We start from the raw sequence: 17,213 nt of genomic DNA, 5'->3' as shown, positions 1-17,213 counted from the left end.
CTCTGAGGAATTAAGTTGATATGAAAGTCCAGAGCAGGCAGTGGAGTTATAACAGTTATGAAATGGACAGAGAATGAGGGTCAGGACCAGAAGTGGGTAAGTTTAGGCTATATAGTTCCTACAGCAAGGGAGGCTGAAGCTCCTGAATCACTTGGGTTCTGGAATTCTGAGCTACAGAAGGACTAAGACTGATCCAATTTTGATACTAATAAAGTGAACCTGGGGAATGAAGAGTCCTCTAACTGGGAGGGGCAAATTATCCCAAGTCAAAAATGGAAAAGGTCAAATTTTCCATACCAGCCAATAGTCTGATTGGCTAATGAGTAGAGATGTACTTTCAGCTTAGGACAAAAGAAAATAACCTAGTTATCACTGTCCCCCCACAAAAAGTGGGTCAGGAGTCATGTAGATAGACAAGAAATATATACCACAATTTTGGAGAGTAGAAATAGTTTTAGTGACTAATACTCATTGGATGAGGCAGTTGAAAGATAGTATCAATACTGGAATAATTGAGGTAATCTTGTGTCTAATTCCTGGAGCTTTTATGTGAGTCCTATGATAATAGGGACCAGTCAACAAACATAAGAACTGCAGATGATTAAAAATGAGAGCAATCATATCATGTTTCTCAAAAAGTACGTAGTAAGGCAGTTGATGATGAAGTGGTTAGAGTTGGATCTGAAGTCAGAAAGATTCATCTTCCTGAGTTCAAATCTGATTTTACACACTTAATAGGTGTATGACCCTGTGCAAGTCATTTAAAACCTGTTTGCCTCATTTTCTCATCTGTAAAAAGAGCAGGAGAAGAAAATGACAAACTCTGTTAGTTATCTTTTGACAAGAAAACCTTAAATGAGATTACAAAGTCAGATAGGACTGAAATAATTGAACAACAAACATTACTATGTGCTAAGCACTAGAAATTCATATTCAAAAATGGAAATATTCCTATCGTCAAGGATTTTTTATTCTATTGAGGAAATAAGTACAATGATAACTAAAGGATGAGTGATATGCCAAGCAATTTTGCCTGAGTGGGTGTTAGGCAGAGCAAAAGCAGTGATTTGGGCTATAACTGATCTCCATTAAGGGATGACTCTGGAGTTAAGTATGGAAGGAAATTAGGAATTTTAAGAGAGAGAGAAGTAAGGAAGATCCGTACTCTAGGCATATGGATCAGCACATGAGAAAACAGAGACAAGAGATGGGACTTTTGTTGAGGCAACAGAAAGAAAGTTAGTTTGGCTGAATTGTAGAGGACAGGAAGAAAAAGAAATATTCAAATCATTCTGGAATGGTAGAATGGAGCTAGATTGTGAAGAATTTTCTATGCTAATCCTAACAGTTTGTATTTTATCCTAGAATAAATGGAGAGCCAGTGGAATTTTGATAGTGGGGGAGTGATATGGTCAGATAAGCAAATTAGTAGAGATGGTTGAGCAGTTGTGTGAGGAAGATCATTCAGAGAACATTCCAGCAAGTGGTTCAAGTAGTTCTCTCAAGAAATTCAACAGCAATTGGCTTCATTGATGTGGAGATGATAATAATGACTCACATTTATATAACATTTGAAAGTATGCAGCATTCCCTTCACATCAGTAGATACAGCAGGGCATAGTACATAATGATGTAGTTATTTGTCATTTTTAGTCATGTCTTACTCATCATGAATTCATTCTTGGCAAAGATACTGGAGTGGATTGCTGTTTATTTCTCCAGCTCATTTTACAGTTGAGGAAACTGAGGTAAACAGGGGTAAGTCACATAGCCAGTAAGTAAATGTCTGAGACCAGGTTCTAAATCAGAAAGGCAAATCTTTTTAACTTCAAGCCTAGTAGTCTATCCACCATGCCATTTCACTGCTCAAATGGATAACAAGCCATCATCAAGGCCAATTGAGTTAAAATCTAGTCTTTGACATATAATAGGTGTGTGATCCTGGACAAGTTATATATATCCTTTCAGTGCAAGACTATAAATTGCACAATAGACACTGACCAGCATTGATAGTTTCCTCAACTAGGAATTCTCTATATAATGAAATCACAGGTTTGGTACCATCTCCTCCTGGCAAGAACTTGATTAGACAGGCAGGGTTGCTAATATAATCCTCATTTTATAGATTTGGAACTGAGGTTCAAAGAGGTTGATATACTTTCCCAAGGTCACACAGTTATTAAATGTCTCTGGCGGATTAGAACTCAGGTCTTCCATCCTCAAGTCCAACCTCGCAGGGGTATAAGGAAGAGAGTAATGAAATTGAGAGTTAGAGGGAAGCAGAATAGGAATGCAGAAGAAATAGACCAGGTCCAATACTCTATATCAAATCAAAGGATTCTCAAGGCAGGCCACAGAGAGAAAAATCACAGAATTTGAACAATAAAATATCATCTAGTCCAACCATTAAAAAATCCCTGAATGGGAAGAGAAGCTAAAATAAAAATAAAAAGGAACTAAGGTGTTTTTTTTTTCCTGGAGAAGATATAACTCAGAATTGACATCATTATAGTCTTCAAATATAGCTGCCAGAGGGAAGAGATTCCTAGGGTTCCAACTGATTACAAAAGATAGCGCCAGGACCACTGGAGGAATGTTAACTAAGAAAACAAACCAGTTCATTTTTTTTTAGCTCAGTGGATAGAATGCTGACCTGGAGTTAGGAAAACCTGTGTGACCTTGGGGAAGTCACTTAACTTGTCTTCTCTATGTCCTTGACTCTAAATGTAGAAAAATAATAGTACCTACCTCCCAGAATTGCTGTGAGGATAAAATAAGATATTTGATAAGTACAATGCAAATCTTAAGCATTATATAATTGCTAGCTTTATCACTTTTATTTCCCAATATATCCCTCTCCTCCTCCCTTCTAAGAATAAGAGAAAGGGGAAGAGTTTATAATTCAGCAGCAGTAATAAATATTAACAAAGTCTGACATTCACAATATTCTATATTTGTTGTCTTCCACATTCCTAAGGAAATGGAGGTGATGCTTTCTCATATATCTTTCTTAGTAAAAACTTTGATTGTTATGATTTTACACCAATTTGGTTTAGTTGTTTAATGGGTAGACCTTGTTGAGTGAAGATAAATTTGTGCTTGTGCAGAATTTTGGAGGAAGAAAGACTTTCGGAGATGAGTAATTCATCATGGAACATAGCTCATACATAGATGGACATGAAAGTCACAAAACAGCAATAAGACCGTAGGCTTTGTGAGTGGTAGGGTGGAGGGGAGGGAAGGGTTGGGGTGAAGTTGGGTATAATTGGGGCAGTAGAGACTGATATCCCCATGAGGCTAGCAAGATAGAGTGAGGCCAGGCTTATAAAGGGCTATTAAAGCTGAACAAAGAAGTATATATGAGATTTTAGAGTTCATATAATTCTTGTAATGCTTCTGTTTTCATCTTCTTCCTTTTTACAGCATAGCAATATGCATGTAAATGTAAGTTCATGCACCACAATTTGTTTAGCTATTCACAAATTAATAGGAATCTTATTTTATTTCCCTTTCTTTCTTTCCACACAAAAAAGAACTGCTATAAATATTTTGGTGTTTATAGAGTTTTTATAACTCCCCTTCTTGGAGTCCTGCCTAGAAGAAGGATGTTTAGATCAAATGATATGGTCATTTAGTCACTTTTTGCATAATTCTAAATTACTTTCCAGAACTTCTGAAACAATTTAATTATATTGATACCTGTTTTCATATTCTCTCCAAAAAATGACTGTTCTCATCTTTTGTCATCCTTACAGTTTGTTGGGTTTGTGATAAAACTTCAGCTCTTTTAATGTGAATTTCTCATGTTTAGTGATTTAGAACCTTCTTTCATATGCTTTATAATATTATGCAGTTTTCCTATTTAGAATCATTTATTCATAGGCTCTAATGACTTCAGCTATTGGGGAATGGATTTTGATCATGTATATTTCTGTAAATTGCTAAGATATTTTGGATAACTAGCATTTTGGTTTTTTTTTAATGAAGGTAGACATTTTCTAACCAGTATATCATTAGTGGGATGGAATTATCACATAACATACTGAATTTCCATCACTAGGAATACATTCAAGGGGAGGTGGGTTAATCATTTTTCAGGAATATTGTTGGCCTGATTCTTGTATAAGTACTAGGATGGTTATTATGGACATGGTCATTAAGGACCTTCTGGATGCTTCTGTAATTCTTTGACTTCAGAAACAAACCAACCCAATGGAACTTAATGACATATGACTGACAACTTTGAAGTTCTTACAGAAGATGCTTTTAAGCTAAATTTGCATCTGTCTGCCACATCTGTCTTTCCTTCTTAAGGTGCAAAATCTCTTATCCATAGGCCCTATACAACACTCCAGTGAGGAGTCAAAGAGAAAAGACAATTGCAAACAATACCTATTCTCATTTTTTTTCAGGAAAGATTCAGGACTCCTCTGCTGCATTTTGACTAAATTATACTTGTGCATTTTTGAGATGATAAATGGGTTGCAGGAGAAATGGAGAACTAATCTCTTCTATACCATTCTCTTCTGTGGATTTTTACTGCCCTCTTGTGGACATAAGTTTTTCCTTTTTTGTGCAGCTCTCAAGGCACAGACTCTGAATCTAAAAGAGGTGATAATATGTGAACAAAGCTGATTGAGCCTCTGCCCCAAGAATTTAAAAAAAACTTTAAACAATAGTCTGGTGGGGGTTTCTGTATGCTAGTATTTCCCTCACTCTTCACATTAGCTGTACTATCAGGTTTCTAGAATTTTGTTTCAATAGCATAGTGATGGTAGATAAGAAGGAAATTTAAAGATTGTATAATTCAATTCCCTCATTTTTCAGATAAGAAAATTGAGATCTAAGCGGGAAAAATGACAAGAGAAAGAAGGAGAGTATAATACAATATTATATATATGCATATATATGTATTTATGTTTATATATACATCTATGTGTGTATATATGTGTGTATATGTGTGTATATGTATGCATGTGTATGAGATAGAAAAAGAGAGAGAGAGAGAGAAAGAGAGAGAGAGAGAGCTTTAAAAGAAACCTCAGAGGTCATCTAGTCCGAGAATATTAATTTGTAGATGAAGAAATTGAAAAGGTTGAATTCTTTGACCAAGGACACATATCTAAAAAGTGACAAAACTGATATTTGAACCTGGACCCTCAGATTTCAAATGTAGCATACTTTTCACAATGTATTATATTGCCTCTAGCTACTTGCACTTACATACCCTTAAAATTTACAAAGTTCTTAGATGTGTATGCAAATATATATACATGCAAAAATATGTCTATTTAAATTCTGAGTAGAAGTATGAAGAGAGAACCATCTTACATAGAGAAAGTTGGTGTAATTCTTTTATGGAAGTATCTTCTACTTGCTTCATGACCATGGAGAGATAGAATTGACATAATCTGTCTATTTCTTTGATGTATCAGAAACATGAGTGAAGAGTTGTGAACGAAGCTATGGAGGGTGACTTCCTGAATGAGATTTGATATATTTATTATAGGATCATTGATTTAGCCTAGAAGGATTGAGGATTATTAAGTAGTAATGAGATCTCATCTGAGGCTATACATTAGAGATTTCTTTTATGTTGAAATCAGTTTATTTTTTTGTGATTTTCCTCCAGCACACCTAGAACAGGAACCAAAAAATAAATAAATAAGTGATGGAATGTACCCAGGGATAAATATTCATAGGATAGAATTAATGGAAATTTAGAAGCCAAAAACATTTTGGATAGTCTCTTACTGGTATGTTAAAGTATCAGACTGCAGAGTCAAGATTAATTATAGAGGCATGGGAAAGCAGGGTTGAACAGGTTTAAGAATATGGGTTAAAACTAAGGGACCAGAGTTGAAGAATAAAGGTGAACTCTAGGTTAGTTATGAGTAAGTGAGAATGGAAGAGGTGAACATTTGAACAAGTACTTGTGACCTTTAATGGTGTTGCTAAATCATGGAAGAGATACAATTCCAAGAAATAGATTATCTAAAGTAATAGGGTAAAAAAATGTCCTTAGAGTTATGGAAAGTTAGAAGCATGTAGTCAGGTTGTCAGTCAACCAGCTAGTGCTTATTAAGTACTTACTATGTGATGGAAAGTATGGTAGGTATTCATAACACAAGGATCCATGACTTGTATTCTATAAAGGGAAATAACTAGTATTGTAGAAGTAATCATATAAAAATTATGTACAAAATTAAAACAGAAAAATTGAGGGAGGTATTAGTGGTTGGTACTGTCAATAATAAATATTGATGGACTGGGGATGAAGGGATGAAGTAGTTGAGAGAGCAATCTGTGAGTTTTATTTTTATGTCAATAAAAATAGTCTGAAGGTTAGAAGATAGTGGTATCAAAATGAATACATATAAAAAATGATTTCATGGGTATTGAATGAGGAAAGTTCCCTGAGAGGTGGTACTAGTGAAAGTCTAGTTCCACCAATGTTTGACTTGGTCCTTATAAATTGGAATTTGGGATGAATGAGAGGAGTAACTTCCAGCAAAAAGAGTTTTAATGAGGGTCATGCTTTTAGGGCATAACCACGAAGATGTTTTGTTGAAAATTTCAAAGTGATTTTAAATTTAAAAGAGAACTTTTAAACATTACTACTTTGCTTCTTCCTTCCTTCCTTCCTTTCTTCATTTTTTCTTTCATTTTTCTTCTATTCTTTATTGCATATCAACTCATGAAGATTATAAAATATTGGAGGATTACAACCCACTTTGGGGAACTACAAAATTTTACATGTTCTAAATTAGTACAATTATGATTGCATTATAGAGAACATTCAGATACAAGTTGGACTAGATGCCCTCTCTACAACATCTTCAAACACTAAATGGACAGCAACTTCTAATTCATAGAGCTCCTCTAATTACTAGCTCACTTTCTACCCTTTTTGATATATGTCAGTCTATTTTCTGTTTTTCTTTCAGGGCCCTCAAGGATCTCCTGGTATCGCAGGACCACCTGGACCAGTTGGCCCCCCAGTAAGTTTGACTTTTATTTTCTTTACAATATCATTTGGGTTGGAATGTGTGGAATGAATGGAATGAAAATATGAAGTTTAATATGTTTAAAAATATATGTCATTGCATAGCATCAGTTATTTTGAATGTTGTGGCTGTGGAAAAAAGACATTGTCTTCTCCTTCCCAAAGTTCTGCACACTAGAAGATTTAAGGCAAAGCTTAGATAAACAATATTTTTTGTAGAGCAAGTTCCTTTTCAGATATTTCCTGCACTAGATACTTTCTGAGGGTACTCCAAACTCTCATAAACTACAATTTGGTGAATTGAGGAACTGTCATATGAAGGCAGCCAGGGGGAAAAAAAATCTCTATCATGAATTAATTAAACTCTAAGAATATTTTTGAATTATAAGACCATATAAAAAGAATTCAAATTATGTGATAGAATTAGCATAGGTTTATTGTATGTTCTTGGCAAAAAAGTGGACTAAGTATCTTTCTGGGACTTCCCTCTAGGGCCTCCCTGGAGAGATTGGCTTCTCTGGAAAACCTGGCCAGTCTGGTCAACCAGTAAGTATTCCTCCATTTATTTTAAATTTGATTACTTTTAACTCAAGCATAAAATTTAACCTAATTAGATTTCATTTTCGTAGATTGGGTCCAATATTCCAATCTGTCTTTTCTATATACATTTATAGCTATTTATATCTATTGTGCAATAACTCTTTTAGGATCCTGTTGATATTTTTCGTTTATGACCATTATACAAAGCTTGTTTATTCCTCTCTGTTTTATGTCATTTGCAAATCACAGTTTTCTTATTTCTTAACTTGTCTTTAGCACTTGGGACCTTTATAACCTTTGCCCATTGTATATCATCTCTTTTCTAGCTTTTTGTGACATATTTCTTCTGGTTCTCATCTAAGTTTCCTGAACACTTCCCCCTCTTCATTTATTGCTCTCTTATTATAATTATATCTCAACTATGAATATTACTCTTTAATTATGAGTATATCTCAAGTATATCCCTCTTCTCTCTTCTTTCTTCAGTCTATCTACCTCCTTCGATTACAATTAAGACCTCATCATCAGACATTGATTTAATGGTCATTTCCATTCATATAACTCCAGTATCAATATGTCAAGCTCTAGTCACTCAAATGAGTTTCAGACCACACTTCAGTATGGACACTTATGTGCAAAGAAACATTCATTATATTTTCTCCCCCACCACCTATCTTTTAAAATTTTTCTATTTCTATAGAGGGTGTAGCTGTCCATGCTTCTAACCTCAAGGTCATCTTCCATTCTTCATTCTCACTCATTCCACATATCCATGAGAGGCAACAAGGTGGTTAGAGCATAAGCCTTGGAGTCAGGAGGATAAGAATTTGAATCCAAACTCAGATACTTAACACTTACTATCTATGAGACCTTGGGCAAGTCACTTAACCCTGATTGCCTTGCATCTGCAGTCATCTCCTGTCTTTCTGATTCATATCTGGTCATTGGAACCAGATAGCTCTGGAGGAGAAAATGAGGGAGGTGACTTAACACTGTCTCCCTCATTCAGATTCAGTTCATGTGCTTGTCATGACATCACTTCTCTTGTCATGGTCCTCTTTGAGAATGAAGAGCAAACATCATCAACACATGCACGAATTTGCAATATATTACTGCTTTGATATCTCTCCACATAGCCCTTCATTGCTCATTGACACCACTTTAATTCAAACCCTTTTCCTTTCTCATCTGAACTATTCTTCTATCTTCCTTAATGGTTTCTTCTCCCAAGTTTTTATCCTTTCAAATTGATCCTCCAAACAACTGCCAAGCTGATTTTCCTAAAGTAAATGCCCTTATTCTCTGAAATCCAATTATGTTCTAACCCTGATTGTCTCATAACCTTGATTTCCTCATATTCAGGGCCCTCTCCAGTTGTCCTGATTCATATATGGTCACTAGACCCAGATAGCTCTGGAAAAGAAGAATAAAAAGCAACAGGTTAAAATACAAAATCCTTCATTTTGCATTTAAAATCTTTTGCAATCTAACTTCAGCTGATCTCTTAAAATCTCATTGTGCATTATTTTCACATGATGGTGTTGCCAAATTGACTTTCATGTAGGTTATTGTTTGTTGTTTGTCCTTTGTTTTTGAAGAAGAACATGACATCAGGAAAGGTGATGCCATGACAAGCATATGAATTGGGTTTGATTGAGAGAGTGCTAAGTTACCAGTTTCACTTTCTCCTCCAGAGCCATCTGAGGCCATTGACTAGAGATGAATCTGGAAGACTGGAAGTGGTTCTGTATAAGAGGCAATCAGAATTAAATGACTTTCCCAAGGACATATAGCTAGTAATTGTCAAGTATCTGAGACTAAATTCAAATTTCTGTTCTCCTGACCCAAGACTAGTATTCCAACTCCATGTATCTCTTATCTTTGGCTGAACCCTTTCCTGGAGTCCATTCTATCTTCACCTTTGTCTTTGACAGAAAAAAGTTTCCCCACCCCTGTTATAAGACAGAGACACATTTATAGTATTCCTTTGTTAGCTGATCCTGGTTCCACTTTTTATCTATGACTTTTAAAATTCTGCCTTGAAGGGGCAGCTAGGTGGCATAGTGGATAAAGCACCTGCCTTGGAGTCAGGAGTACATGGGTTCAAATCCCATCTCACACTTAATAATTACCTAGCTGTGTGGCCTTGGGCAAGCCACTTAACCCTATTTGCCTTGCAAAAACCTAAAAAAAAAAAAATCTGCCTTGGTCAGTGGTTCCCTGGATATCTACATTGATCTATTTAGGGGGAAAAAACAAACAAACAGAAAAAAAAGCCTTCTTCTTATTTTTCATTGGAATCTTTAATGAATATGTTATCAGAATTTTAATCTTAAAAACATTTCATCTTTTCTTCTGTATTTTCTTGACTTTCCCTTTAGAATTTTGGGTCATTTAGCATTTTTATTATCTCACTGAAATGTTCTATATTTAGTAGAAAGAAAACTCCAGAAATTATGTGATTAGTTGAAATTTTCCATTGTTAGTATTACATTAATCCTTGCCAGATATTTGAACTCTTTCCCAAAGTCATCATCCTTTTCTTTCTTCAGTTCAGACTAGGTAGTCTGGAGAATATACTATTATGATAATAGTACTGCTCCATTGTTCCTCATCCTAATATTGTCCTTTCTGCTTTCCACATTTTAACTTGTGTTTTTCTTCCACAGATACATTTTACCTTATTTGTCTAATCTTTTCTCTTGATAAATCTTTCTACCCATTGTCATGATCTGATCATGACTCATATCCAATCAAATCTCAACAATTTCTATGAAATACAATGTACCTCCTTGCATTAAGATCTCTATTATCAAACTCTGTTTGTATGCATGTATATTTAGAAATCCAAACCAATGACCTCAATTTTTTTTTGTTTTTTCCTTGAAAGTTGTCTCCTATGAATTATTAGTCTTTTCCATCAATATGCCAAAGGCCTTACATTCATAATTGCCTTATGTCATACCTTTTCCTTCATAGGAAACTTCCTTATTGTCAGAAGTGAAATTTGAACTTATATGTTCTTGTATGGCATTATATGTTCAAGTATGGCATTATGACCACTTTATATTACCTTTACCAATTGTTTCAGTTTTTTGAGTTTGGTTTGATGAATGCCCCCGTAATATGAGGTCTAAGGAAAGAACCAAAGTAATGTTAGAAAATCTGAGGACAGAGTATTCAGTTCCACCTATACATATCCAGAGAAGGGTTCATGGAACTACTTGCCTCTGAGTCAGGCTTTGTAAGAAGAAGATTTCAACAAACGTATTTGTAGGAAAAAAATTAATCCTAGACAATGGGAATTTAACAGTATATCTGACCTATTACTGTTCTTTTGGTGATTAGGGTTCCCCTGGCAAAGATGGGATAAATGGACTTCCTGGCCTGCAAGGACCTAAGGTTAGTATCAGATCTCTTAAGTTTAAATCTGAGACTGTCCAAGTAAGAATTTTTAAAAGGTCTACTTTCATCATTATTCATTTCCCCAAAAAATTAATCATCAGGAAAGATGAGAAAAGAGTGATGTTATTGCAGTTTGTAATACTTTTCATCTGATTACAAGGTTGAATTTGTCATGACTATATTCAAAAGGGTGAGGAATTTGATTTTGGAAGTTTTACCAACATTAGTTTCTTCAACTGTTCACAGTGAGTAAGGTTGGTGGGATGTGGTTGGAAGAGGAGTGGCTTGTTTTGGGTCATAAGATGTGATTATATTGGGCTCTTGATTATATATAAAGAAATACTTCTATTCATTAATACCTGATGTTCTAGAGTAGATGTAACTAACCCAAAGATTTGGGGGCTACACGCTGCCCTCAAAGTCTATTCATCTGGCATTATTACATTTTATGATTATACTCATTGGTTTTATGGGTCATATTGCAGTCATAAATAAATATTAAATTCTATATTCAGCCCTAGATAAGTTTTGTTGGGCAATGTGCCCCAGAAGAGCTAAAAGATTGGCTAGCAGTTCTGTAGCTTTAGCAAATTAATTCCTTATAGCCAACATGATAATAGCCTTCTCTGAATTTAGCTGTGCTGTTCCTTGAAGAACAGACATACACAAATATGACCTCTCTACAACTTCACTGCTTAGTCTTTTGTTTTAGCACAGTGCTGAGTACTCAATCAGTGTTTAATAAATACTTGTTAACTTGATCTGTGCAGGGAACTGTAGCCTACTAAATTCATTTTGTGAGTGCTAACCTCTAGTGATGAAACCAAAGGTCTGAGAGAGCTAGCTCATTTGAGATCATAATAACATAATAACAGTAAATACTTGAACTGATTCCAAAAACATGAGGTGTGAAATTAAGGATGAAACAAAAAAGGCTTTTTTCATCCATAGTTAAAAATCAAGACTAGAAGTACTGATTGGCACATAGGAAGATGAGACTATAGATTATAGGCCTTATGATTATGAATAGATACTCAGCATATGTTCAAAACTGCCCATGGGGCAGTTTGTTCTATTTCATGAGAGGTTACATAGGCCTTCTGATCTATTAGTCTGTTCTATTTGGGGATCTAAGATAGGGACTCAACTTGTCTTTTAGTTTGCCTTGTCTAAAATCTGAGACAAAGGAAAATGAAATAAAGGGATTAGATGGGACTGACCATTTAAACTGAAATTTAGACTTTAAAATGGAATTATTCATGAAGAGAAGGAAAATATGGCGACCCCCTCTCTCTGCCACCATATCACCTTAGTAGCACCTGCCTAAGTTTGTATAAGAACCAAGTGTTATCTCCATATCACAATTAAACATTGGAGTAGGGCTGCTACTATCACTGCTACCATTTTCTCTTCTATTTCTCCTCCCCATCTCCTTCCCTCCTCTCTCTCTTACTCTCCTTTCATCTTCTTCTTTCCTCCAATCTCCCCCTTTCTCCTCATATTTATGTCATGATTTAGAATTATACTCTTATAGTCTTCTCCAAACGCCTCATGATATTGAGCTGACCTCAATTTTGTGCAGGCTATGCCAGCAGATTCCAAAGTTTGACAGATCCTGACAAACTAGAGAAGCTTCAAGTAAAGGTCTAGTCACAGACTATGTTTCTGTCATCTTCAAACCAGTAATTTCTCTTTGGAGAGATTCATCACTAGAAGACCAATCACCAAGGAATAAATTAGAGAGAGGTTTACAATTCTTCTAAAATATTATCTCTTAAAGATGGAGAGTAATAGGTGGGAATATACTCACATTGATGAAAATACAGAAGCTTAAAATCCTGTAGTGTGATTGTATTAGTTGGTGGAATAGAAGTGGGGTGAAATTGGCCCATGTTTGTATCAGTATAGTAAGCCTTTCTTATTTAACAGTTTATTTAGTTTTCCCAACAATTCTGCAAGGCAGATCGTACAAATATCATTGTCTATTTTACAAATAGAATAGAATCCCAGAAAGATAACTCATTTAAAGTCAAGTGCTAGAGTCAACCTTTGAACCCAGGCCATCTTTCTCTATAAAAGCCCTAGATGCATTTATTAATATTGTTATTACCATCTGGGACTCCTTTCGGGTTGGAAAAGTCAAAGATAGATAAAAGAAAATAATAAAAGATTTCCCCAAGACTATAAACATTTCACATCGCTAAGGTGGTTTGTAAAAGAATCAATTTCCCCAATAGCTTCCTTTAAGCAATGTTTAGCACATTAAGGGAAGAGGAGTGAGGGGAATGTTTTATGCTTCAGGAGACTTGGGTAACTTGCTTCCCCAGTTAGAGACAGAATAACAAATGCAATGTGATGGTTCCTGACATTGTCAGCTAAGAGATCACACAGATGTTGCTTACCTCAAATGCCTGTCTTAGCCTCACAGTCATGTATCACTGTGGTTCATATTGCTGTTCTAATGTTAGTGACAAGACTAACTCATATTTCTGTAGTTCCTTTAAGTTTTGTGAAATGTATTTTCTCACCCCAACTTATGTGGTAAATCATGTAAATATTATCATCCTCATTTAACAGATAAATCAGAGACTGAATCTCAGAGTTGAAGTGATTTGACCATGTACTTAGTAATTTAGGGACCACATGTGACCATTAGTTAAGACTTCTCTCTATATAGAAGTTTTTACTTTTATTGAGTCAATGATTCAATTTGGTCATGGATCATAGTTTGACCTATATGCTCCTTCTCAGAATATTATTAATGCATAAAATTAAATACATAGTATTATAAAAGAAAGAATTTATATTGAAATACAGTTCTCAGTATATTAAAAGAAAAGTTCATATATTTGAGATTAAGAATCTGTGCCCTAATATTTCTCCATGAATAATGAGTATCCTTTTTCCCTGTCTTTCTTAAAATAATCTCCTCAACTTGGAGAAGAGCTTCTCCTAAAGTCTTCAATGCTTTGTAGTATAGAAACGGCACTGGATTTAGAAAGAAAAGACTTGGATTAAAGTTCTGTCTTTTCCATTTATTGCCTGTGTGATATTGAGAAACGTAACCTCTCTGAACCCCAGTTTCCTCATTTGTAAAATGTAAAGAGTTGTCTATGTCGATGATTTTGTAGAGTTTCTATGAGAAGAAAATAAAAGTGAATATCTCTTAAGGAGCTAAAAAGTGCTATACATCCCTATACAACAGACATTCTTGATGACAAAAGGATGAATGAAAGAGCATTATTTCAAGATTGACATTGTGTTAAGCATTTTGACAAGCACCTGGGAAAGAATTCCCAACAGACAAGTAGGTCAGTTCACTCCCAAAAGAAGCTTACTGTCTATTAGGGAAAGGCAAGGCATATCAGTTGAGGTGTTGACTGCCTTTACAATTCCATGTGTTTTTGCTCTGCTGGTAAACTTAAGGACTCTGTGTGTTATTTTATACAGATTCCTTTAACTCATTCTGACAATGGATACTCACTCAATAAGGGTGCAACACATTTATTAAGTATGAACTATATATAATAAAGACCCTGAGTTCAGTGCTGGAGATTCACATACTTCATTCTCTCAAAACTCTTAAACTTTAATACAAGAAATAAGATATATCAGTCTATTTAATGCTGCTGCTGTCTTTGATTGTAGAGAACCACAAAAGCAGGAACTTTGAGAATGGTTATAAAGTATTCTACAAACAGCCATTGCTTTGAGATGGAATTATTCTGTGCTTCATTTACCTAAAATTAGTGTTCTATTTACATTTGGTTAAATCGAGTAAAGCAAGCATTTATTCAAGTAGTTATTATGTGCCAAATATTGTTATACCCACAAATACCAATTCTTGTTAACTATTGAACTATTGATCGATTGCTAATTAATGTAATTTTGATTATCCATGGTATTTTTGTATACAAATTTCACGAGTGTATTCCTTATCACATTGCTCAAGTTTGGGGCCATTTTGTCTCAAGACACTCTAAGTGTGTACTGGATTGTGAAAATTCTTTAAGCCATGTTTACTACATAAATTCCAAACATTTTAGCCTGCCATTCAAAGCCCTAACTCCTATGAATCTTTTTGTTTTTATTTTTGTTTGTGCAAGGCAGTGGGGTTAAGTGATTTGCCCAAGGTCACACAGCTAGGTAATTATTAAGTGTCTGAATCTGGATTTGAGTCCTCCTGACACCAGGGCCAATATGCTAACTCCTGCTGCCCTCCTAGCTGCCCACTCCTATCTGTTCTTTGACTTTATTCTCAGAATACTTCATTTCATGCCCATCTTCTAATGTTCAAACCAGGCTAAATGAGAAGATATTTTTGTTCTAGAAACACATGCTACCCTTTTTTTCCATGCCTTTTTTTTACACTCTTCCCTAAACTGATAACCATTACCTTGACATTTTAATCATGTTCTAAGGCATAGCTAAAATGCCTCACTTTCATGAATCCTCTCCTAATTCCTACTTCTGCTGTTGCCCCATGCAAGGAAATGTTTGTCCCTTCCTTAAAACCCACAGTTCATTGTATATCTCCTATTTCACTGTTTTTGTTTTTGTTTTTTTTACTTTTTTTCCTATTTCACTTTTGATGTTCATTTTTTAGTATTGCAATTTGACTATTAATCTTATACCCCCTAAAGATTATAAACTCCTTAATGGTATAGAATGTTTGATATGCATCTCACACCCACATGCACAGAATCTCATATGTCTCACAAATATCTTGCATGATAATTCAGCATCTCAAAACAATTGGCAGTCTATAGAACAGTTTGTAGCCATTCTTATGGTCTAGGCTATTGTGGTTCCCTAGAAAGACACGAAGTCTTATATCCTGTATTAGAGGAGGAGGATGTTTTTCTTTCATTCTTGAAGAAGACCATGACATTAGGGAAGATTATGACATTAGGGAAGCACATGAATTGGACTTGAGTGAAGGGGCTCTGTGCTAAGTCACCAACCTCATTTTCTCCATCAGAGCCATCTGGGTGCAGTGGCCAGATGTGAATCAGGACAACTGGAGATGGCCCTGGACTGGAGACAATAAGGATTAAGTGACTTGTCCAAGATCACAAAACTAGTAAATTTCAAGTGTCTGAGGTTGAATTCAAACTCCCATTCTCCTGACTCCAACATCAGTGTGCCACCTAGTTGCACTGGACATTTATTAGCTGTGTGACTTTGGGCAAGTCACTTCATCCTGATTACCTCATTCTGACTCATATATGACCACTGGACTCAGATGTATTATAAGGCAAATTCCTTGAGGATGAATAATGTGTGAATTTCTAGCACTGAACTTCAGGGTCCCTCTTCCAAGTAGTTCCATTTAATCATTTTTTCACCTTTATTGAAAGACTATCCATTGATAGAGCTCAGTCAGTTAAGGATCATTTACTAAGAATCAATTATGTATCAGACAGTGGGATAAACTTTGTGATATAAAAATACAAAAAAACCCCAATTATTTTCCTTAAAGAACTCACAATTTGATGGAGACAACATGACATAGTAAAAAGAGTATTAGGCTTGGAATCAGAAGAGAAAGAGTCCTTGAATCCAGCCTCTGAAAATGATTATTGTACATTGTTTAAGAAGACATGACAGCAGGGAAGTGATATCATGACAAGTATATGAACTGGAGTAAGGAGGTGCTGTGCTAAGTCACCAACCTCACTTTCTCCTCCAGAGTCATCTGGGTCCAGATATGAATCAGGATAACTGGAGATGACCATGGATGCAAGACAATCAGAGTTAACTGAGTTGTCCAAGGTCATACAGTTAGTAATTGTCTGAGACTGGATTGGAACTCCTGTCCTCCTGATTCTAAGGCCAGTGCTCTATTCACTGTGCCACTTAGCTGCCCCTCTGATACTTACTGATTGAATGATAATGAGCAAACCAATGAATCTCTCCATAGATAGTATCTACAAAACTTACCTCAGTTAGTGTGAAGACGAATTTGTACCAAAAGTACTTTGAAAATCTGTAAGCAACATATAAATATATTTGTAAATTCTGAGTATAGCAGATTCTAGATTATTAATAAATGTTGGATGAATTGAAGTAAGCTAACATCATAACAATTTCACATGGAGTTCAAAGCCTTGTCAACTGACAAGTGATATTCTTTTTTTTTTTTTCTTTTTTTTTGCAAAGCAATGGGGTTAAGTGGCTTGCCCAAGGCCACACAACTAGGTAATTATTAAGTCTCTGAGGCCGGATTTGAACTCAAGTACTCCTGACTCCAGGGCCAGTG

The 17,213-nt window shown here is 35.3% G+C and overlaps 1 protein-coding gene across 2 annotated transcripts in view; it reads left to right on the top strand.

Annotated features, from left to right (window-relative positions):
- Positions 1-17,213, top strand: part of COL22A1 (collagen type XXII alpha 1 chain) — a 665,867-nt gene that overhangs the window by 455,325 nt on the left and 193,329 nt on the right. For both annotated transcript variants that reach the window (XM_074202703.1, XM_074202704.1), the window contains exons 24-26: positions 6,948-7,001; positions 7,499-7,552; positions 10,895-10,948. In XM_074202703.1, the coding sequence (XP_074058804.1) occupies positions 6,948-7,001; positions 7,499-7,552; positions 10,895-10,948 (162 nt within the window). The remainder of the gene's footprint in view (positions 1-6,947; positions 7,002-7,498; positions 7,553-10,894; positions 10,949-17,213) is intronic.

Source organism: Macrotis lagotis, chromosome X (assembly GCF_037893015.1).
Source record: "Macrotis lagotis isolate mMagLag1 chromosome X, bilby.v1.9.chrom.fasta, whole genome shotgun sequence".
In the NCBI taxonomy this organism is placed as follows: Eukaryota; Metazoa; Chordata; class Mammalia; order Peramelemorphia; family Peramelidae; genus Macrotis; species Macrotis lagotis.
Note: the sequence above shows the minus strand (reverse complement) of the source record. Positions and strands in the feature narration are given on the sequence as shown.